Source organism: Arvicanthis niloticus, chromosome 7, assembly GCF_011762505.2.
Source record: "Arvicanthis niloticus isolate mArvNil1 chromosome 7, mArvNil1.pat.X, whole genome shotgun sequence".
In the NCBI taxonomy this organism is placed as follows: Eukaryota; Metazoa; Chordata; class Mammalia; order Rodentia; family Muridae; genus Arvicanthis; species Arvicanthis niloticus.
Window position 1 is genome coordinate 73,089,868 of NC_047664.1, and position 22,521 is coordinate 73,112,388.

Here is a 22,521-nt window from a genome sequence, read left to right on the forward strand (position 1 = left end):
CATGTTCTGAGAGTACCCTTGGTTTTCTCTTATGTCTCAGGATGATACCTGGCATGCCAGTAAGCACCACCACAGAAGCATCTATACCCTTGACAGTTTCTTGGTACTTTTCTTTGGATGAACTTATCAGTTTTGACAGGCACTGTGACACTGTTCTGGGAGCTCTTCATTTGGGAGGTCTGGCGCTTGCCTTTATAATGCACAGTCTGTAAGTTTGTTGATCCATCGAGGTATTGGGGAGCACTATCTAAGAATAAGCACTGTGCAGTCAGGCTTCTCAAGCCTGAATCTCATTTCTGCCGTCTGCAAGTCTGTGTGCTTCAGTAAGGTACATAATGTCTCTGAGCATCAGGGAGAGAAAACAGCCACTGTAGTATCTGCTGCGCTGAGACAATCTGTGCAAAGATGCACAGAGCAGGGCACAGATCAAGTCCTTATACGTGAGTTGCTGTTATTGTTATTTTTAATTATTATTTGAAAAGAAGAACCAGGTCTGCCATTAAATAGCTCAGGATCCATTGTGAGATCCATGTTTAATTAAGAAAATAGCATGTTAATTATAATATCAATTCTGATAGGGTTAGGGGATGGCCCATTTAGTAAAATGCCTGTACAAGGATGTGAGTTTAAATCCTCAGCACCCACAAACAAAATGAAACAAAAAATCCAATGTGATGGCATTCATCTGAAAAGCCACCGCTAGAGGCACAAAGATGGCTTCCCTCGACCCATGGAGCTCTCTGGCTAACCAAGCTCCAAACCAATCAGGTTCTGTGAAATGCATTGTCTCCAAAATTAAAGCAGCTTCCTCTGGCTCCCACTAGTCAATGCACACATGCATGTGCACACACGTATTTACACATATTCATATACACACACATACATGAATATGTACATACACATACATGTATACACACACAGAATTACTTGTTCCAAATTTGGTTTGACTTTTAGGCAACCAGATAGTTTTGGATATGTGTTTTGCACTGATGTAATTTGGTAATTTAAAGATAGGACATCAGACATTCTTGGAATGAATGAAATGTATGGAGAATTAGTTCAGAGCAAAGGTTTAGGTATCAGTTATATTGGATGATGTAGTTGGAGGAAGGTTGGCTGAGTGTGCTGTTTACAAGTAGGGATGCCAAGGATGTTGTGGATGGTTTGAAGGAAGATGTGCAGAAGGAAGCTCTTTGAATGGTTCGTGTTTGCCCTGATGTCAGCCCTAAGGAGAGCACATTATAAATTACGATAAGCTAATCTTTCCTTAGTCTCAGAGCTACTTCTTTCAGATATCAAACCAATGCAAATAGTAGGCCATGAACAAGTTTCAGAATATCTGAGAAGGAAATGACGAAAGAACACTTTAGAGAATAAATAAAGAAAAGAAACAAGAAATATAATTTGTTTAACGAACAGATAATTTGTTTAACGCACAGCCTACCTTTAGCTACAGAGAACAATAACAGTCTATTTCCTGTGAGTCAGAAATCAAGAGTTCCAGGCCCTTTCCAAGACTTTCACAGAACAAAAGCAGAAGCTCCACTATGGGAATTAAAGGTCTTTATCATCATTTCAGTATGTTTTGTGATATGATATCAACCTTGGCTTTTCACAGGCATCTTTAATACAATTTTCTCTGGGTTTTGAAGTTTAGTCTGAGTCACTCTGTTTTCTGAATCACACTGTAATTCTCTTGACCTAAATGTTGGTAGAACTTTTCATGATATGAGTAAGGGTTGAGTCATTCTGTTCCATTCCATTATGGAAATTCTACTTATTGAGCAAGCTTGTCCTACAGTGATATCTGAGCTACTTGATGTCGTATTAATTTACACACTGTGTGATCCTAATACCTCAGTGATGGCTCTGAGAAATTTCATGAACCCATGTATGTGGGTTTTGAGGCATTTTGGTTGTTTTAAAAATGACATTTAGTTACCCATACATTTCTTGAGCTATTCACAGTTTTATCAACCTCAGCACCATTCCCTCATTGGATTGGGTCATTCTTTGTTGAGATGAACAGTCAAGTACACAGTAAGATGTTGAGAGGCATACCTGATGTCTACCTACTAAATGCCTATAGCCATTGCCAAAAGTTGCACAGTTCCACCCATACTACAAAAAGAAAACAAACAAACAACAATTACTGAACCTCTTAGAACTGTGTGGAGTTAAGGACCTATGGTGTAGGGTATGAGTACTGGCTTTAGAAGCAGGAAGGCTAAACTTAAATCCCAGCTCTCTCTCCAGTCAGCTGTTTAATCATAATTAGATAGTCTCTCTGTTAGTTTCCTCAGGTGCAAAGAGAAACAATAGTTCTTGCTAGGTGAAAGTACTTTGAAGATGAAAATGAATGTGTGTGTACACACGAATATATGACTTTTGATGAAAATAAGTACCCGTTATAGCTGTAAGTCCCTACCCACATATTTCCCTTGATCCCAGAGATATTTCATTTATATACCTATTCATCCATTATTTGTTTAGCAAATACTTGTATAAAATTTAAAAATATTGGGCTTATAGAAATTTGACAGGGCAGATTGACATGTGTTAAAATTGGCCATACTTATGCATGTGGCTATATTTAGAAACACTATAGCATTACATTAGGTCATAGATTCATGGCTCTTACATCCAGTAAATCTGATCTTAAGACTAATCTAGTTTGGTTTTGAGATGACAAGTTAATAAAGTTTATTTCTTTACTTACAAAATAGTCCCCACTCAGAGAAATGTCATAATGATTCAATAAAGCAAAGGTCTGGTGCACAGTATCATTCAGTCCAGGAAAACTGTAAATGCCTAATGAATAGCATGGTTGGAAGCTGATATCTCCATTAGAGGTCTTCATTTCAGGGATGCTAGTTTCTGCATTTGTAAACTAACATATTTAATACAGGATATAAATAGAATTAGGACAAAAAGTGGCATGACCATCTATATCAATGCAGAGAAAACCTAAGATATGAAATTATACCATTTGGAAAAAAAATGAAAAGTATAAAACTTGAGGTCATCAGAATTAGAGGTCTTCAGAAAGAATGAATGTTTATTGAAAGCCACTTAAATCATGCCTATAATCTTAGCACTTCAGAAATGGAAATAGGAAGATCAAGAGTTTAAGGCCATCCGTGGCTGCATGCTGAATATCTTGGGTTTCGTGGGACTGTCTTAACAAACAAATAACAGAAAGAAGAAAAAAACCAACCAAGCTACCACATTGCTTCTTAGCTTTTCATTCCCTTAAAAAGATGGCAAAGTTATTACAAATAAATACAATGTGAGAACACTTTATAAAACAATTTACTCCAATCTATCAATCTATATCTTATTCAGTAGCTCTTAGGTTGAATAGACACAACCACTAAGTCAGCAAGCATGTTCTCATTGTCTGCCCCTCTATCACATGTTTTAATAAGAGCTAAGAACACACACACACACACACACACACACACACACACACACACACACACAGCTACTCTCAAGGGAATTTTATCAGAGAAAGTCACCACAAATACGAAAATAGATAAGTAGTGATCGGGACCTGGCAGAAAGTTAGAAAAACATGATGTGACATATAAAGATTGGATGACTAGTTCGGACTGTATGGCTAAGCATGACTTCTGAAAGTGGACATTAGAGTCTAGATCTGAATGACGAAGGATTCCCAGTCCAAGGGACCAACTCTTCAGGCCCTCATGCTGTAGTGAGTTTTCACACATTCAAAGTAAGTAAATAAGGCCACTGAATCTGAATTATACTAAGGATATCAAGCACTGGATCTCAAATGCGGTGACTCTTTAATGTTGTGGTGACCCTGACTGTAAAATTATTCACATTGTGACTTCATAACTGTAATTTTGCTATTATTAATGGTAATGTAAAAACACATCTGTGTTTTCCAGTGATCTTTTGGGGATTGTGACCCACAGGTTGTGAACCACTGATGTAGAAGAAAGAGGGAGCCTTAGATCATACTGAGTTATTTAAGCTAGGATGGAGAGCCTGAGTTTATCCTGAGGGGATCTGGAAGCCATCAGGAAGTGATCTCATCCACTTTAGCTGCTAGGAAGGTCACTCAAGCTGCCATTTGAGGAACAGATTTCAGAGGGGGAGAGAGACTAGTTTTGAGGTCCTGAATTAGTTCAGTTGTAACATGATGGCAACTTGTCTAAGGTAATGGGTCTGGACACTCAGGATATGCATTTGATGTGTAATGGTCATGTGCTGGTGAACCTCTGGATGTGGGGAATCAGTGAGGGATCCAGAATCTAGGTTTTCGGTAACCATGTAGACAGTACAGTATTGTTGTTCAAAGAGGAGGAAGCCCAGAGAAAAGGTTAACGAGGAATCAGAAATAGCCCAACGATAGGCATGTAGAATTTAAGGTTACTGTTGTTTATTTGCTTACTTATTCCTTAAGTATTTCTCGAGTACCTATGAGCTATCATTAGACTTTGAGAACATATTAATGAAACATGAGTTTCTCTGACATTTAAAGTCTATATTTTACAGGGTGATATAAAAATAAAAACAAAAGGTATATAGAGTGTAGTATGGCAAGAATAGGATCAGTGGTAAATAATGGAGCCACACCTGACAAGTCTTCACTGATAAGGATCATAGACCTGAAGGAGGTCAAGGTGTGAGCCATACCACTGTCCATCTTGTAGAAGAGCCTTGTGGCTAGTCAACTGCAAGACTCTTGTGGAGAGTTGAATGGACGAGTGTTGATTCTATTAAGAGGTCAGAGTTGAAGATACAGGTTGTTCTAGTTGTTAGGGTTACTGTTGCTGTGCTGTAACATTATGATCAAAGAAACTTAAGGAGGAAAGAGTTTAATTGGCTTACACATCCACGTCACAGTTCATTATCAAAGAAGTCAGGACAGGAACTCCATCAGTGCAGGGACCTGGAGGTGGGAGCTGATGCAGAGGTCATGGAGGAGTGCTGCTTACTGGCATGCTCAGCCTTTCTTATAGAACCCAAGACCACCAGCCTAGGGATAGCACTGCCCATAATGGGCTGGACCCTCTCCTATTGATTACTAATTAAGAAAATGCCTTCCAGGCTTGCCTACAGCCAGATCTTAAAGAGGCATTTTCTCAATTGAGGTTTCCTTCTCTCTAGTGACTCCAGCAGCTGTCAGGTTGACATAAAATCAGTACACAAGTTTATAGGCTGTGCATACAGACATTTGGTTTCAAAGACCAGACTGTATGAGATTACCAGGGAAATGTGTGTAGACAAAGAAGAGCAGGCAGCCCTGAAGCTTGCAAATAACTGAGAGATGAGAAGAAAGTAACTGGAGTCTGGATGTAACATAGTGTCAGAGTACTTAACTATGTACTTGAGGATCTAAGTTCAATACCTAGTGTGATAAAAAGACAATCACATACATACATACATACATACATACATACATATATACATACATACATAACTTACACACATACAGCTTAGTCTGTAAAAATCCTTGCCTTGCAAGCATTCGGACCTCAGTTTAATCCCCAGAACCCACATCCCACCACTGAGGAAGTAGAGACAGGCAGATCCTGGAGCTTGCTGCTCAGGCATTCTACCTTCCACTTCCAAACCAGTAAGGGTCCCTGTCTCAAAACACCAAAGAAAAAAATCAAAACAAATGAATCCTGAGAAATAACACCCATGGTGCTCTGACTGTCACATACATTACATACATATGTATCCCTATACACCCTCATATGTGGGAGGGTACACACACACACACACACACACACACACACACTCTTTCTGGCAAGATGGAGCTTGAAGGTGACCTTGAGAAGAAGTCAATGGAGAGTTAAGACAGAAAGTCCTGAAATTGGTTGAGGGGTGACTGGTGTACTGAGATTCAGGTGTGAAGAGGAAGTGCCTGAGGACCCAGAGAACAGGATCCAGATCCCAAGTGGAGGGCTTGGCATTTAAAACAAGGAAGGCTGAGTTGTGCATCACCGCAGGGTAGCAGACTAAGAGAGAGGATAGAGGTGCAGACAAGGCTAGATCTAGAGATGAAAAAGGAAGGCACTTCCTAATCCACTGTGTCCTCTTTCCTCAGTAAGGATGGGGTAAGTTTATTGACTATGGAGTCTCAGGGGGAGCGTTTGGAAACCAGGGCAGACAGGAGGTGGTGTGCACAGTTGAGGAGCTGCCATATTCAGCTGCAATATTTAGATGGTGAATTTTATCCTACAGCCAAGAGGCTTGAGTCCTACCAGGAAGCGGTCTCTGAAGAGGAGGAATGCACAGACACTCTCAGCGGCTCCCTCAGCAATATGGCAAGACCCAGAGCCCAGGGCTGCAGGGCGGTTCACGGTGGGCTTCTGGGGAAGTCCTCGGCTCAGCTCTCTGGGAGTACCTCTGCTGTAGGAAATGGAGAAGGATCTGGGGAAGTGCCTCATTCCAGACAGGCTGCATTCAGTAGTCCTATGGTAAGTATGACATCATCACCACACCCTGGACAGGGCCACTCCCTGGTATAACAGCCTCCAAAACACTGCTTTTCTTCTTCTCCTTCTCCTTCTCCTTCTCCTTCTCCTTCTCCTTCTCCTTCTCCTTCTCCTTCTCCTTCTCCTTCTCCTTCTCCTTCTCCTTCTCCTTCTCCTTCTCCTTCTCCTTCTCCTTCTCCTTCTCCTTCTCCTTCTCCTTCTCCTTCTCCTTCTCCTTCTCCTTCTCCTTCTCCTTCTCCTTCTCCTTCTCCTTCTCCTTCTCCTTCCCCTTCCCCTTCCCCTTCCCCTTCCCCTTCCCCTTCCCCTTCCCCTTCCCCTTCTTCCCCTTCCCCTTCCCCTTCCCCTTCCCCTTCCCCTTCTTCCCCTTCCCCTTCCCCTTCCCCTTCCCCTTCCCCTTCCCCTTCCCCTTCCCCTTCCCCTCCCCCTTCCCCTCCCCCTCCCCCTCCCCCTCCCCCTCCCCCTCCCCCTCCCCTTCCCCTTCCTTCCCCTTCCCCTTCCCCTTCCCCTTCTCCTTCCCCTTCCTCCTCCTCCTCCTCCTCCTCCTCCTCCTCCTCCTCCTCCTCCTCCTCCTTCCCCTTCCCCTTCCCCTTCCCCTTCCCCTCCTCCTCCTCCTCCTCCTCTTCCTCCTCCTCCTTCTTCTTTTTTTTAAAAGATTTATTTATTTTATGTATATGAGTACACTGTTGCTGTCTCCAGACATACAAGAAGAGGGCATCAAATCCCATTACAGATGGTTGTGAGCCACCATGTGGTTGCTGGGAATTGAACTCAGGACCTCTGGAAGAGCAGTCAGTGCTCTTAACCGCTGAGCCATCTGTCCAGCCCAAACACTGCTTTTCTTTGTCTGCAAAGTAGGTGACATTGTTACAGATCAGCATGATGGTGACACATAAGTTTTAAAGTTGAGATTTGACATAAATTCAGTATTGAGAAGTCAGGTATCATTTCTGAAATATAAAATATTACTGGTTAGAACTGATTATGTCAGAGCCTGAAGAAGGCTATCTTGACATAAGAGTAACAGTTAACTCTAAGAACCACCAAGACTTAACCAGAATTGTCTTGGAGACATGTATTTTTGTCTAATTAATAGTTCTTTTGGTGTCTTTTTTATTACTTTCTAATCTTCCTCTGTATTCCACCCAAACCAGCTCTCCTTCCTCATCCCTAACTCCATAAAAAGCACTTTCCAGTATTTTAATTCCAGAGCTCAACAAGTGGTTTGTGTCCCAGTGACAACTCTTAGGAACTGACTAGTCAATCCCAAGGAAAAAAAAACCCCATATTCCTGCAGAAGAAGATCATGTAGAACACGGGAAACAGAAAAGATGGTTATGTAAATGAATTAGAAAGCCATACTTCCACAGAATTGAAAATTACCTCTCTAAAATGTTCGCTGCCTTCTCAGCCTTTCTTATTTCATTAACACCTATATTTAACCAAGATGGAGACTTCCCACTATGAGGTCAGTAATAACTCAGGCAGACAGCACAATAAGAATAGAGCAGCTGTGGGAACTGTTGCTACATCATGGCTGTTGCCTGATTTTCATGGTAGATCCACTGTATAAGCGGACCCCAGGTGTCTCTGTCTCTTGACTTTAGAAAGCCTTCAGGACACCTCTAAGGCCCTTTGCAAACTTGCTGTGAAATGTGCACCTGCAGTTAATGGCGTGGCCACTGCCAACTCAGTTCTATAGCACTCAGGAGGTAACACCCCTAACAGAACAACCTCCTAATTTAGCAATCTGTTTTAAAACACCTAGGCTTAATTCTTTCTTCTCCACTCACAGCCCTTTTTCTCTTATAGTCATTTTAACCATATGCCAGAAATAAATATACACATATGTATGTATGTATGCATGCATGCAAGCATGTATGTACTCTTTTCTCTATGATATTGTCTTTATTAGTCACCCACTCCACTTGTACATTTTCTGCACATTTGAAAGGAAACAAATGTTAACTCACATCTAGTAGATGGTAGCCCAGTGCTGGCTTGTCCCTCCTAAGTTTTCTGAATAGGCCTCACTCTCCTATGGGAGCGTGGAAGGTACTTCTGGAAGGCTTTTCGGCTTTTTCTGTGCCATCTCCTGTCTTGAGACATCTTCTTGCCTCTATCAAATCTGATGAAACGCTAAGGGAGGGCTAAGGGTAACAACCAAAGGCTTCTCTCATTCTTTGTTGTCAATGTCCAGGTTTTCTGAGTGCTTTTCCATTGTTCGTTTGTCTGCATAACATTGGCCTTATTTCTGTACCTGACATTGTACCATTACAACCTTGAGAGCAAAGACTTTTTAACCTTTGAATCCTAATACGTAGCGCAGTGCCTGCCATATTCATTTTCAAAACAGTATTTTGGAAAGTTGTTGATTGAATCTGGTCACCAGACCCCCATCCTCCCATACAGTGTGTTTCCACTTGCCCTCTACTCCAGTGCCATGTATACCTGGAAGTTCCAGGGTTGCTTTTGTTCTGTGTCTTGCAAAGTCACACTCTCATAAATAGGATAAAGTGGTTAACCCATGAAATATGACTCTCACGCTCGAGTCTTAAGTCTTACAAGCTGAGCTTAATATTTTGAGAAAACTACATAATCTGTGACCTGAAAAGTCACTGTAAAATATATTCTGAATTTGGTTCTAGAAGCCCATCTGTGAAGCCTGGGTTAAGAGTACCTGTGTGAACACTGAGTGCCTTGAAAAAGGCTGTGAGATGTGACCCATAGGAGGGAAGTAGGCGACCACGCAGGGCACATCAAATCTTCGGAAATGCTGGCTCCCCAAGCTCCCATACAGGAAGTCATCAGTGGGCGGCCTTTGTAATTTTCCTTCAGGTGTGTGGCACTTAGGAATTAGAGGAGACCAAGAAAAGGATTTTGCCCCACAAAAACCAAAGTAACATAAGGAGAGCGGCAAATTCTTGGAGCTGCAGTATCAGCAGGGAATGAAGTAAAGCCTTAGTCGGGGAGGGCCAGGGAGGAGGGGGGCAGCTTTACAACTGCTGGGTCATCTCTATCAGCGCAACAGAGCATCTTTTCCCATTATTAAGCCACGGGTGTTTAGAGGTTTGTAGAAACAATTGCATGGGTTCCTGTTACTCTCAATTTGAAAACAGATAATATTTAAATTGCGTTGAAAGCCATACAAAAGCTTCAGCAAACAGCGAGGAGCATAAAGGGAGTCTGACTAGATTTTCCATATTTAACTTGCATCTAAATAGAGGAGACAAATAACAGGAGAAAAAAAAAGAGTCTGAAGTAGAATTCCTTCCGTCAAGTAGGACGTTTGAATCCCAGTGACGAACATAAACTTGGAATGTGTCCAGAGTCTTCACACAAGTTGATAACAAAACTGTGGCTTCCACCTTGAAACCAGCAAGGCTTTGCAGTGTAGAACAGTGGTTCACAGCCAGAGGTCATGACCTCTCAGGGAGCTATCGAATGCCCCTTCACAGGGGTCGCATATCAGGTACCCTACATAGCAGGTATTTGCACTATGATTCATAATAGTAGCAAAACTACAGCTATGAAGTAGCAATGAAAGTAATTTTATGGTTGAGGAGTCACCACAACATGAGGAACTGAATTAAAGGCTCACAGCGTTAGGAAGGCTGGGAACCTCTGGTGTTGTCTGTGTTGTGCTGTGGATTCTGTGATCTAATTACGAGTGGAGATGTTCTCTTGAGTCTTGACCAGATGCCTGGTTGAGATCCAGTGGGAACACGTGTCTCCAAGGCCAATGACTCTGTCTTGTTTGTTCCTCTACTCTTTCTGTATAGAATATAAGGTCAACAAGCGTTTGATGGTAGTGTGCAATACACCTGGGTTCCCTGGGTGCCAAGCCCTGGGTTAGGGATTTAAATTAGATCGGTAGGATGTGGTCCTTGCCTTAAAGGGACTTCTCACCTCTGCAGAGGGCACTGTTTAAACACAGCTGTTTGAGATAATCAGGCACGGTTTCATGTATGATGTCAAAAGTTACCTAACACAAGGGAACAATGTTCTCTTATATACCAAGGCCACAGCGAAGATGCCTCTGGTCTTGGGGAAATAATTACAGATATAGTCACTTAGATCAAAATTGTACATGGCCGTTTTGCATCCTTTCCTCAACTCAAGGGCTCTCTTAGTCATGAGGGATTAAGTTATTTTGTCAAAATCAGTGGGGTACTCTGTTTCTGGCATGTCGTTTTGATGTGGATGCCTCCTTTCATCTTCCTGTGGGCTCTTCTTTTGTTTATATTCTTTTATGGTGGTTTCAGTGTGTCTTCTTCGGTGCCAAGTACCTAGAAAGACCCAGCTTTGACAATCCTTATCTGCTGACGGGAGTATCTTTTTCATGACCAAATACACACTCAGGACTTTCCCTAGCGTTAGTATTCTTTCCATTGTGCTCACAGCACAGGATTGCAGCTTTGTAGTTTGTTTGGATTTTTCCTCTACTTGCTAAATTTAGACAAAATTTAAGAATACGTTGTGACGGTTCATAGCATGTGAATTTTAAACCTGTCACAACCCTGGTAGTCTGAAAGGAGAGTGTCTGTCACTTGAAAGGGAAGAAAGAAGAAAGGCATGTAAGCAGAGGAACACCTCGCCCTGGGCCGCTGTCAGTGGAGTTGAGCTGAGACATGAGCGTGGAACACAGTCACCAGCATTGCATGTCTCTCGTTAAACCCGAGATCACTCTCACCAAATACCAGAGCAGAAACACTAGCCATGGTACCCCAGTCTTCTCTTTGCTTTTCAAATAAAATTCCTGACAGGAGCAACTTCGAGTTTGAGAGGATACAGGCCCTCCTGTCAAGAAGGGCCAGACAGGAAGCCTGAGGTAGCAGCTCACCTTGCACCCAGTCAGGAGGCAGAACTGATGCTCCGCTGGTCTTCCTCCTTTATTCTGTCTTAGGAATATTCTGTGTAGGAACAGGTCTAATGGAATGCGCCACCCACATTTATAATTGGTCTTCCCTCTTTAATTAGACCTTCCTGGACACACCCTCACAGACACACCCATTTCCTAAATCCAGTCCAGTTGACAATGAACGTTATCCCTGATGTGGTCATGTGAGTACGGTATCACATGACCCTGATGCACTTCGTTCTGCCAGGTGACTCTCCTGGCCCCTCTGCAGTGTGCTTTGCTTATCAGCATAAGACTCCCTGTAACAGAGCGGTACTCCTTTAGGGCTGCAATTCTAAGCTGTACTCTCTAAAGCAAATTAAATGATACAGTGTGAAAACGAGGTTTCTATGATGACATATTTCTAGTACTCTCAAATGAGTCTGAGATGCACTCTGCCAGACGAAATGGGGTTCCTGCACCCCACTCTGGTGACAGGACTTCTTCAAGAACATCCTTACCAGGAAGAAGAAGGCACACTTGGCAAACATATTTGCTGATGAGAAAGCTGCTGTAAATACCCTGGCTGGGAAATATTGATTAGTCGTCTAGCCTGCTTATGATATTTCTTTTTCTTATCGAAAGTTGTTTTTATAATACGAATGAATTGAGCAAAAAATATTTCGTTCAATACTCTGATATGAATTAAATTTCACTTTTGAAATAATTGGTGTTCATCAGTTGTTGAGTAAAACACAGCCATGGTAGAATTCTAAGCACAATAAAACACATGCCCAACATTATGTATGTCAAAGGGAGAATTCTTTCAACTAGATTTTCATAGAAGGTGGTGTTTCTATCTCCTATTTAACTGAATAGTTAAAATATTCTCCATTTATAACATATAATATGAATTTCTTTTTATTTGTATGTGCTTTATTTTATTGTTTTGTTCTCAAATATCATATGCATTAAACTTCACAAATTAAATTTATTGGGCTGATGAGATGGCTCAGTGGGTTAAGGCACTTGCTGCCAAGCCTGACTGTCTAGATTCGATCTCTGGACCCACATGGTAGAAGGAGAAAACCAACTTTCTTATGTTGGTTTCTGATCTTCATGTGTGCTTTAGAACAAGCATGAGTATACACACACACACACACACATATATACATACACACATGCACACACATGGAAATAAATGTAGAAAAATGAAAGTTCAGTTTACCATCTCATGCTTCACTTAAATTTCTATTGTAGAAGTTACTGATGTTAATTGCAATACTTTATCATATTGTCTCTTCAGGAAACAGACGTAGTACCAGATACCAGACTTTTAGACAAATTTAGCCAGATAACCCCTCAGCTGTTCACCGGACTGGATGGTACTGCACAGAGTTCACCACTGGAGACTTCGTACATCATGGACTTCTTTATTGCACTGGCAATTTGCAACACGGTGGTGGTTTCTGCTCCGAACCAACCTCGCCAAAAGGTAAATTTAAAGGAGGGTTTTCTCAGCTGGGTTTACATGCATCTGTATTGGGCTTGTTCTGTGATGATAATAAATAATGAAGCAGCAGGAATAGCAGGTGTATACTAGTTCCTCAGGGTTTGTTCTTGGCTCTGCACTTACCACAGTTGTTGGCCCTGATGTGTTTAGTCCTCTCAGAGCCTTGAGAGCGAGGCACTCCTGCTCTGATCTTCTACATTTTAAAATTATTAGTTAATTAACTTGTTAATTACTTTACATTACATCCTGATTGCAGTTTCCCCTCTCCAGTCTTCTCCAGTCTCCCCCAAGCCCCATCCACTCCTTCTCCCTTTCTCCTCAGAAGAGGGGAGGTCTCCCATAGATATCAACCATCCTTAGCATATAAAGTCTCAGTAAGAGCAGATACATCCATCTTCTATTGAGTCTAGAAGAGGCAGCCCACTAAGGGGAAGGGTCCCAAAGGCAGACAATGAAGTCAGAGACAGCCCTACCTCCCACTGTCAGGAGTTCCACATGAAGACCAAGCTGCACATCTGTTACATATGTCCAGAGGGCCTAGGTCACTTTCATGTCTGCTCTCTGATTGACGGTTTAGTCTCTATGAGACACTATGGGTCCAGGTTAGTTGGTTCTGTATGTTTTCTTGTGGTGTCCTTGACTTCTCTGGCTGCCACGATCTTCCTTCTGCAGGAATCTTCCATCTCAGCCTAATATTTGCCTGTGGGTCTCTGCATCATCTGTTTCCATCAGTTGGGTCTCTGCATCACCTGTTTCCATCAGTTGGGTCTCTGCATCACCTGTTTCCATCAGTTGCTGGGGCTGGAAAGCTTTTAAAGACTAGGCTCATAACCAAAAATGTTCTTCTGCATTGTAAAAATGCCTTGGAAGGATTTCACCAGCATTGCAAAACCAGTGTGTGGGGTGAGGCCGAGGGTGGTGGTTGAGCCTAGGGAGTAGGACTGTGTGCTTACTCTGAACTTTTACTTTGCCTTCATTGCCCCACTAAGTTGGAGCTGCCTATGAGGCTTCTGAGACCTACAACATCATATGCATGACATCAAACCAAACAGGAAGCATTAGTTTAATCACCACAACGATGACACTTTGTTCATGTGCCAGCTAGGTTTCCTTTTAGCTCCATCTACCTATAATCCAATATGACTACGATGTGCTAGGATTCAGAAGTTCTTTACTGTAGTTGTGCCTAAGAGCTTGTGGAAGATTCATTTTTCAGTTAAGAAGAAAAACCACTGGTGCTCTAACATGGTATACTAGCATCCTGGTGTATCTTGCCTTTCCCACACATCCACTTAAAATTCAATTTACAGCAAAATCCAATTAAATGTTAATGTTCCAACCGATCATTTTCCTTTGGCAACTTCGGAGGTGGGAACTTTAACATAAAAAGTAATTCACTTTCAATTAAGCTGCACCTGATCGGGGACTGTATTTAACAGCGTTGCCTGAGAAGATGCTCTAAAGAAAAAGTGATTATGTAATTAGAGAATAAATGAGATTTTGAAGAAAATGTACTACGTGATATTTTACACCATTTTCCAAGTTGGCAACTTTGGGCATTTTCTCTCTACAAAGTATTGTTGATTTATTCCCAGAGGATGTAATGTTTTGCTGATTAGAATAAACTCCTTATGGGCATAGAAAGCCCCTGCTTCTCCCTGGTTGTTAGGGTAATGAGAGCGAGGGAGCGATCGAATGATCCAGAGACTTCACAGTGACAAGGTACACTTTATGTCTGAGTCTCTGACAGTGGTGACCAGCAAGAGTCCTTCAGAAAAATCATAGTGTCAGCTACTGAAGAAAATGTTTAAGTTCTCCCCGTACTTTTGAATGAATAAATTTTCGAATCTGTTGGGTGACCTTTCATGATAGGCATGGAGTTGTAAGCTTAATTGCTGATATTAAAAGTACAAAAGAAGACAAGGTACAAATAAGAACAAATTATACACTAATAAATAGTTAAAATCACATGGATAAGTTCCGCTTAACTGACTCTCATGCACTGGCCTGTTCGGTTGTAACTGTCAAGGTGACCTTTTATAGACTCTAAAAAGAGAAAAGAAAAATGTATTTTGTTAGCTTTTTAGTCACTTTTCTCCAGTGGTCTTGGGATGCAGGGTCTTGCTTTTTTGGTTCTTCTATTTTTTTTTTCAACTGTTTCTGAACTTTTTAAATAATCTATCCATGCTCTATAAGCTTGTTTTAAAAATATATTTCAAGAAGATGTTTTTGTTTTAATATTGGATATTTAATTAATTTGAATTTTTACTTTAACGGTGACTGTTTCATAATTGATTCTTTGAGACAGGGTCCCATTATGTAACCCAGCCCGGCTTTGAATCTGGGGTCATCCTGCTTTTTTCAAGAACTGACATTATGTGCAAGCAATTCTATGCTTGATTCAATTTGCTTATAATTGTTATTGTATATATGTAAAACCCTTTCTTTCTTTCTTTCTTTCTTTCTTTCCTTCTTTTTCTCTTGTTTTATTTTCTTTTTTGAGACAGGGTTTCTCTGTGTAGTTCTGACTGTCGTGGAACTCACTCTGTAGACCAGGTTAGCTTTGATCTCAGACATCAACCCCCTTTCCTTCCCAGGTGCTGAGATTAAAAGCATGCATCACCACAGCCAGCGTTAGAAGCAGTTCTATGAGGAAATCCAATATTAGCATTTTGTACCTAAATAGTTACAGAGATGTACAATGGCATCACCTATGACATCGTCTTCCCTGCTGGCTCTTATTTGTCTTCCTGTTTGCTATGGAATTTTTAGGGAGAACGCAGGTTGGCAGTTATGATAGTGGTAACACTTTCAGAATTGTAATGACCTCATCTTGGACCTGCTATTGAGAACTGGTTCCATTGTCTTTCCTAGATTGGGCTCTCCTCACTGGGTGGAATGCCCATCAAGTCCTTGGAAGAGATTAAAAACATCTTCCAGAAATTGTCTGTCCGGAGATCAAGTTCACCGTCCCTTGCCAGCGGGAAGGATTCACCCTCCGGGGCTCCTTGTGCCTTTGTGAGCAGAATCTCTTTCTTTAGTCGAACAAAACTGTCAACCCCTATGGAGGACGAGTCTTCCCAGATGGATGAAATCCCCCAGGCCAGTAACTCTGCTTGCTGTACAGAAACGGAGACACAAAACAGCGACATAGGACTCACCGTTGGTTCAGCTGAAGCCCTAAATGGACCACCGTCCTTGGCTTCCAACTTGTGTTATGAGGCGGAGAGTCCAGATGAAGCAGCCTTGGTGTATGCGGCCAGAGCTTACCACTGCACTTTACAGTCTCGGACCCCAGAGCAGGTCACGGTGGACTTTGCCGCTTTGGGCTCATTAACATTTCAACTCCTACACATCCTGCCCTTTGACTCCATAAGGAAAAGAATGTCGGTCGTGGTCCGGCATCCTCTTTCCAAACAAGTTGTGGTGTATACAAAAGGCGCTGATTCTGTGATCATGGAGCTGCTGTCGGTGGCTTCCTCAGGTAGGTTTACACAGTTGCCATGGTGATGATCAGATGGACTGGGGAGACTGGGGCCACTCCCACACTTGAAAAGGAAAAATGGGGCAGGCCTCGGGGTTGCTGGGAAGGCAAAGAGGCTCAGAGATTGCTGAGACCTCGGCTTGTTTACATCTGAAACCCATCGCTAGCTGTGCCTCTGCAGAGTTACCTATTTGGTCTTCAGGAAAATGGGCATCACAGTACCTTTTTATGGGTTCCTGAGAGGCTTAATTTCAGTCTGTGTGAAATTCAGGAAGCACCTATTGCCTAGCAAGAGAGTGCCCTGGAGAAGCTAGATAGAGGCCCTTCACAACAGCATCTGTATCTGCGCAGGAGGGGAGAATCCGAGTGAAGAAACCATGCAGCTGCATTCCTTTCCTAGGCACACATCTGAGACTCAAAGCTAAAATGCCTTATGTTTCTTATGGATTAAACTGTCATTTTTAGAGGAAAAAAATGTCTAATTGGACAGGCTGACAGGAATAGTGATTTTCTGTTCCTGGTTTCAGATGGAACAAATCCAGAAGAACAACAGATGATAATAAGGGAGAGAACGCAGAGGCACCTGGACGGGTATGCCAAACGAGGGCTGCGCACTTTATGTGTGGCAAAGAAGGTGAGACTGCCCAGTGCACCCCGGGCTTGCTTCTTCTCCTGGTTACCCATCATTACTGAAAATGAGTGTGTACCAGACCTCACCCAAACCCAGGTACCAGGGAGGTTCCCCCGACTAGGGCCCCTTTTTGTAGCCTCTCCATTCTGTGCTTGACTCAGTTGTTTCTCTAGAAGTAAAAACCCCAAGAACATCTTATGATCTTCTCCCCAGAACCTTATGGATAACATCCTCCCTGTTCGTCAGCATTAAATGAGATTTGCAAAGATGTGGGCTGAGAACAGATTTCATTTTTCTCTTGTGAGTCTTTTTTGTTTGGCCTGTTTTTTTAATGTGCCCATAAATTGATCTTTCAAACCAAGTAAACTTGCCAGATTTTTTTTATCCCAGTTTTGATTATTCTTTATGGAAAAACAGTCTTGTTGCATGATATGTCCTTTCTAAATGAAAAGTTAAATAGTATGAAATAAGCAGAGCCCCCGGAAGCGCTTTGGGGGGCTGTTATTGCCAACACCTCTCCCTGACCACCCACGTTATAGTTCGTAATTATCATGGAAGGCAAAATGGAGCTGGCTCTGTTGTTACATCCAAGAGACCCAGTCAACCAGGAAGGATCAAATGCCTCTATGATACAGTTGTAGGAAGCGTGGGGGATTCAAGGTCGAACCACCAACAGATATTATATTTTCCCAAATCAAAGTACCTTGCAAGCAAAAATGAGTACATAAGAGAAAAACTGCTTTGCTCCCTCCACCCTGCTTTTAAGACCTGAAATACAGATTCATCTGTTATGGCAATTAAAGACAGGAAGGCATTGGCTCCTTCTCCAGGAATTGTGTTTAAGTTTTGTTAGAGCTACGGCCTTCCTGTGTTTTCTATATGGCACCTTTCTTGTTGCCTTTTCTGAAGCTTAACCTTAAGAGCTAACCTTAAGACATCTGAAGTGCTGTTGGCTGTGGCCAGAGTTAACCAGCAATAGGAGGCCTGTTCCACCTTCTGTACAGGTTTAATAGGTAAACCCACTTTCACCAAAGATAATTATTCTTAAGATTTCCCAGAGATCCTAAGCTGTGATATCTATCAGCAGGGTCACATACACGTTGATCAGAGTTTGGGGGTCCTGTGTCCATGAGGAGAAGGGGTATGGGTCAGATACAATTGTGCCCAGAGGGTGAAATTTAGAAACAAAGTTGTTGCATGGAATTTTGCCCAAAGTCAGTCCTGGTCAGGTACTACAAGGTTAGATGGACAGCCTCCTAGCCTCTTTTCTTCTTCTCTTAGGTCATGAGTGATACAGAGTATGCAGAGTGGCTGAGGAATCACTTTCTAGCTGAAACCAGCATTGACAACAGGGAAGAATTGCTAGTTGAGTCTGCCATGAGACTAGAGAACAAGCTCACATTACTCGGTAGGTAAATTGTGCTGCGTTGCTGAGCAAAGACTTGGTCTCTAAATCCATTCTTCTTCTGTCTCTTTAAGCCACTTTCATCTTTTTAAAATTTAATTACCTTATTTTTATTTTATTATTTTTGTTGTTGTTGTTTTGGCTTGAGATAGTGTTTCCCTGTAGCCTTGTCTATTCTGGAACTAGCTATTTAGACCAGGCTGGCCTCGAACTTACAGAGATCTACCTGCCTCTGCCTCCGAGTGCTGGGATTCAAGGCAAGCACCACTACCGACCAGCTAGCGACGTTGATCTATTAATTATCTGCAGTTCTCCCTATTCTCTCCATTCTGATCTCTTTCCACGTTCAAGTGCATGCAGACCATTTGTGGTGGGAACAGATTGAGCATTCTTAGGACAATGTAAAACCAAAACACCCAATGCCTAATACAAAGTCAAACAAACATCCCGGTCCAAGAGAAGGATTTTGCAACTGTTTTGCAAAGAATTGGGTAAAGTCTTAAATACATGTTGTCTTCTTAAATCTTTGTAACAAATATGCATCTTATTTAGAAGAAATAGATCACAGAGTCTTGCAGTGTCTTGTTCATGCTCAAAGGCTCAGACATCCACTAAAAAGCAAGAAACTCAAGTGTCCCCAAGTATAGGATCCATGTCCTTTATTCTGCAAATGATCTGACACAGTCTTATTTTTCTTCTCCTCCTTCATGATTCCAACCCAAACTGCACAAATACAACCAACACCTCTTGTGTCAGGTTGACCCACACCTTGGAATCACTCCAAGAACTCTAAACTGTCCTGATGCCAGAACCATGTCCCCAGGAATTCCAGGGCTGTTGGTCTAGTGCGTGACCTTGACACTGGAGTTCCTGAAAGCCTCCTGAGGAATTTTGAGGAGCCATCAAGTTCAGAGGCAATGCCTCGGAGCCCGGAGATGTGGGTTCTGATTGAAGCATCACCAACACACCGAGAGAGCTGCCTCTGAGTTCCGTTCCTCTCTTTAGGGGGAAAACAATCTCATTTACTGTCAGGTACAATAGTCATGCCGCCTTTTTAAATACTAAGCATTTCCGTATGACAGTGTAAGCAGCTTACATGCATGCTTCTTCACCTGCATTTCCAAAGGAGAGAAGGCTCTGTAGCCTTAGTGCCAAAACTCATTTGGCGGCAAAGTCAAACCTGATTGGAGGTAACGCTATTTTTAGTATTAATACCCAAATTAGCATGGAAGTCTGCAAGTTTTTCTATGAGAGTCTAAATATGTGTAACTAACAGCATTACAAAATAGAAAGTGTATTACCACATCTAAAAGCACATCTGGCTGCATCCAGTTGTTTCAGAAGAGGACATTATGGACTGACACTATGAAAGAGCATAGGACATTGTATCTTATGGCCAAGTGTTCTTTTAAGAGCCCGCCCTTAACCCCGAGAGTTTCATAGAATGGTAAAATTCAGCACAAGGTTATAGACTTGAATAGGTGAGTCAGCTTTTGAATTTGTTGATAAGAACACTATCCAAAAGGGGAATGTGTGTTTGATAAACTCCATGGTTCTTTATATTTTATGTCTTGTCTGCAGTTTATGTAGGTCAGGACTGAATGGCCCATGGAGAGGATTCATTTAATGGCCAAGTGAGTTCTCTCTGGCTCTGGTTTCTAGGAAACTTTGAATTTTCATTTCGATTGCTTTTCAGGTGCTACTGGCATTGAAGATCGTCTGCAGGAGGGGGTCCCTGAGTCTATAGAAGCCCTTCACAAAGCTGGCATCAAGATCTGGATGCTGACAGGGGACAAGCAGGAGACAGCTGTCAACATAGCTTATGCATGCAAACTCCTGGAGCCAGATGACAAACTCTTCATCCTCAATACGCAGAGTAAAGTACGATGAGCTGGAGCCAAATAGTCTTTTCCAACTCCAAGCCCGTAGAGCTTTAGGAGATGGATGGGTGTAAGAAAAAAGAAAAGCCAGTCGTCTGTAGCTTCCTGATGTTCTGCTGCTGAGTGACCTTGCTTGTATTTGGGAGGATGCCATAGTTTTTCTAAAAGCCTGATTCAGAGGCATCGTGGATGAATACAAGCAGTCCAAGAAACTTTTCCCTTTTTTATCTTCCACCTCCTGCCACTGTATGACCAGGGATTTGTCCAAACAGATAAAAATGAGAATGCATGTGAAATCTTGAGACTGGAGCCTACTTCCCTTTTAAGTTGAAGGGAAGTAGTAATTTCTGTTAGTAACTAGATATTTTTTAAGGATAAATTTTAAAATCAGGCTCTCAGCACAATCCTGCCCTCTAGTGGTACATTTAGATAGTGCTCCCAACGTTTGTAGAAACAAAGGGGATGGAGTTGTTAACGCAGAATGACTTGAAAACATTTTGAGCCACCTTTTTCCCCCTGCTGTCAGGCACCAGGGTGGATATTTGAACAAGTTACGTGGGCAGAAGTCACCTTGGGGAGTGACATGCTCCCAGATGTGTGCATGTCACATTCTTCTGTCGTGAAAGTCAGTCAGTAACATGATTATGTCACAGTGTCTTGACTTCGTGATGTCTTCTGTAGCCACCTTGCAGGATCAGGTTCTGAGGCGGTGTCGCAGGCTGTCACCTCTGGCTAGCTGTTTTATGACTAAGCCCCGACTGACGCTCCTCTCTGTGATATGTTTCGAGGAGAGGGAGTTGTCCTCATTCAGCACTGACTGGGTGCTCTGTAATAGCCAGCCTTCTAACCACCGGCTGGCATCCAGTGCCATCAAGGTTCAGGGTCACTTCAGTGACTCCAATGGGTGTGGCTTGAGTGTCACATGAAATATTTACCACTCCTGGCCAACTATCTGTCCTTGGGGACTTATTTGCCCCATGTGGCCTCTTCTCCCTTGCCTGTCACAGACAGTAACACCCATGCCCAGAGGTGGTTATGAGCAAAAGTGAGGAAATGTCTTCTGTCGGCGTTAGTTTAGTGAGGGGCATCTGCAGAGCTGGGGACTTCCTCTTGCAGATGGTCATCAATGCCAGCAGCACCTAAGGAAATACTAAATGTCTCGGTGTCTATTGAAAGATTTGGTAAACATAGAATAAAAAAACCAGAAAAGTGCTGCTGAAAGGCTGCCACCAGGCCTGGGACCTGAGTTCGATCTCTGGAACCAACGTGAGCACACACACACCACGGAATGGGTATGCCAACAGACAGGCCAAATACATAAACAAACAAAAATGAAAAAAGTAATTAATTATTGGTGCTCTTAATTTGACTTAGAGCTTTTTAGACATGAAAAAGAAATTTCCTTGAGATTGTAGCACATGGCCATTATTAAACATTAACACAATATGGCAGCCTTTTAGGAAAGATAAAATAGTAAAATCGTCCCCTCAGAGAAAGTCTATTGACCAGTCAGGCATCCTTCCAATGGCTCCAAGTCTGCATACACGAGAAACCAAGCATAACGTTGCATGCTTCACGGGCCTGGGGCTCCATGCATTTGTCTGGGGAAGTGCTCCCTGTGTCTGTGAGAATACACATGGTGATCTGCATCATCATGAGAAGCAGGGCAGAGCATCGCTCAGGCCAGGCATGTCAATCACTCTGCATGCAAAGGAAGCTCTGCTTCAAAGGGGACACCTGGTAAGATGTTTTGGTTGGCTCACTTGGGGTAGGATAGATGCCATTGGTTTGTGGTTATCAGAGGCCAATGGTCACCGCCAAGTGTCTTGTACCTCACAGAACAGCACCACACACAAACAACGATTTTTTTCTTTCGTTCAAATATCAGTGCTGCCAAGAGTGAAGCAGAGTGTTTTGTTTCTAGGAAATAATGAATGTAACTATAAGTTGTTCAGTCAACTAGTGCTCTAACTGGCATGCTGTTAAGCTTCTGATACTCTGCACCAATTTTCCTTTAAAAAATTTAAATAAGTCTGTATGTGTGTGTGTATGTATGTGTGTGTATGTGTCTGTATGTGTATACGTGAGTATGCATGCACATGTAAAGGTCAGAGGTCGATTTCTAGTGTTGGTGCTCAGAGGCTATTTTTTTGTCTGTCTGTCTGTCTGTCTGTCTGTCTGTCTGTCTGTGTCTTTTTGTTTGTTCATTTGTTTGAATCAGGGTCTCCCATTGCCTTGTGGCTTGCTGATTGGATTACATTGGTCGGCCAGTAAGCTCCAAGGATCTGCCTGTTT

General features: G+C 42.4%; 1 protein-coding gene across 2 annotated transcripts in view; it reads left to right on the top strand.

Moving 5' to 3' along the window:
• Atp10d (ATPase phospholipid transporting 10D (putative)) overlaps positions 1-22,521 on the top strand; it is an 89,714-nt gene that overhangs the window by 44,018 nt on the left and 23,175 nt on the right. For both annotated transcript variants that reach the window (XM_034509124.2, XM_076938623.1), the window contains exons 10-15: positions 6,223-6,458; positions 12,620-12,808; positions 15,701-16,310; positions 16,838-16,944; positions 18,223-18,349; positions 20,043-20,227. In XM_034509124.2, the coding sequence (XP_034365015.1) occupies positions 6,223-6,458; positions 12,620-12,808; positions 15,701-16,310; positions 16,838-16,944; positions 18,223-18,349; positions 20,043-20,227 (1,454 nt within the window). The remainder of the gene's footprint in view (positions 1-6,222; positions 6,459-12,619; positions 12,809-15,700; positions 16,311-16,837; positions 16,945-18,222; positions 18,350-20,042; positions 20,228-22,521) is intronic.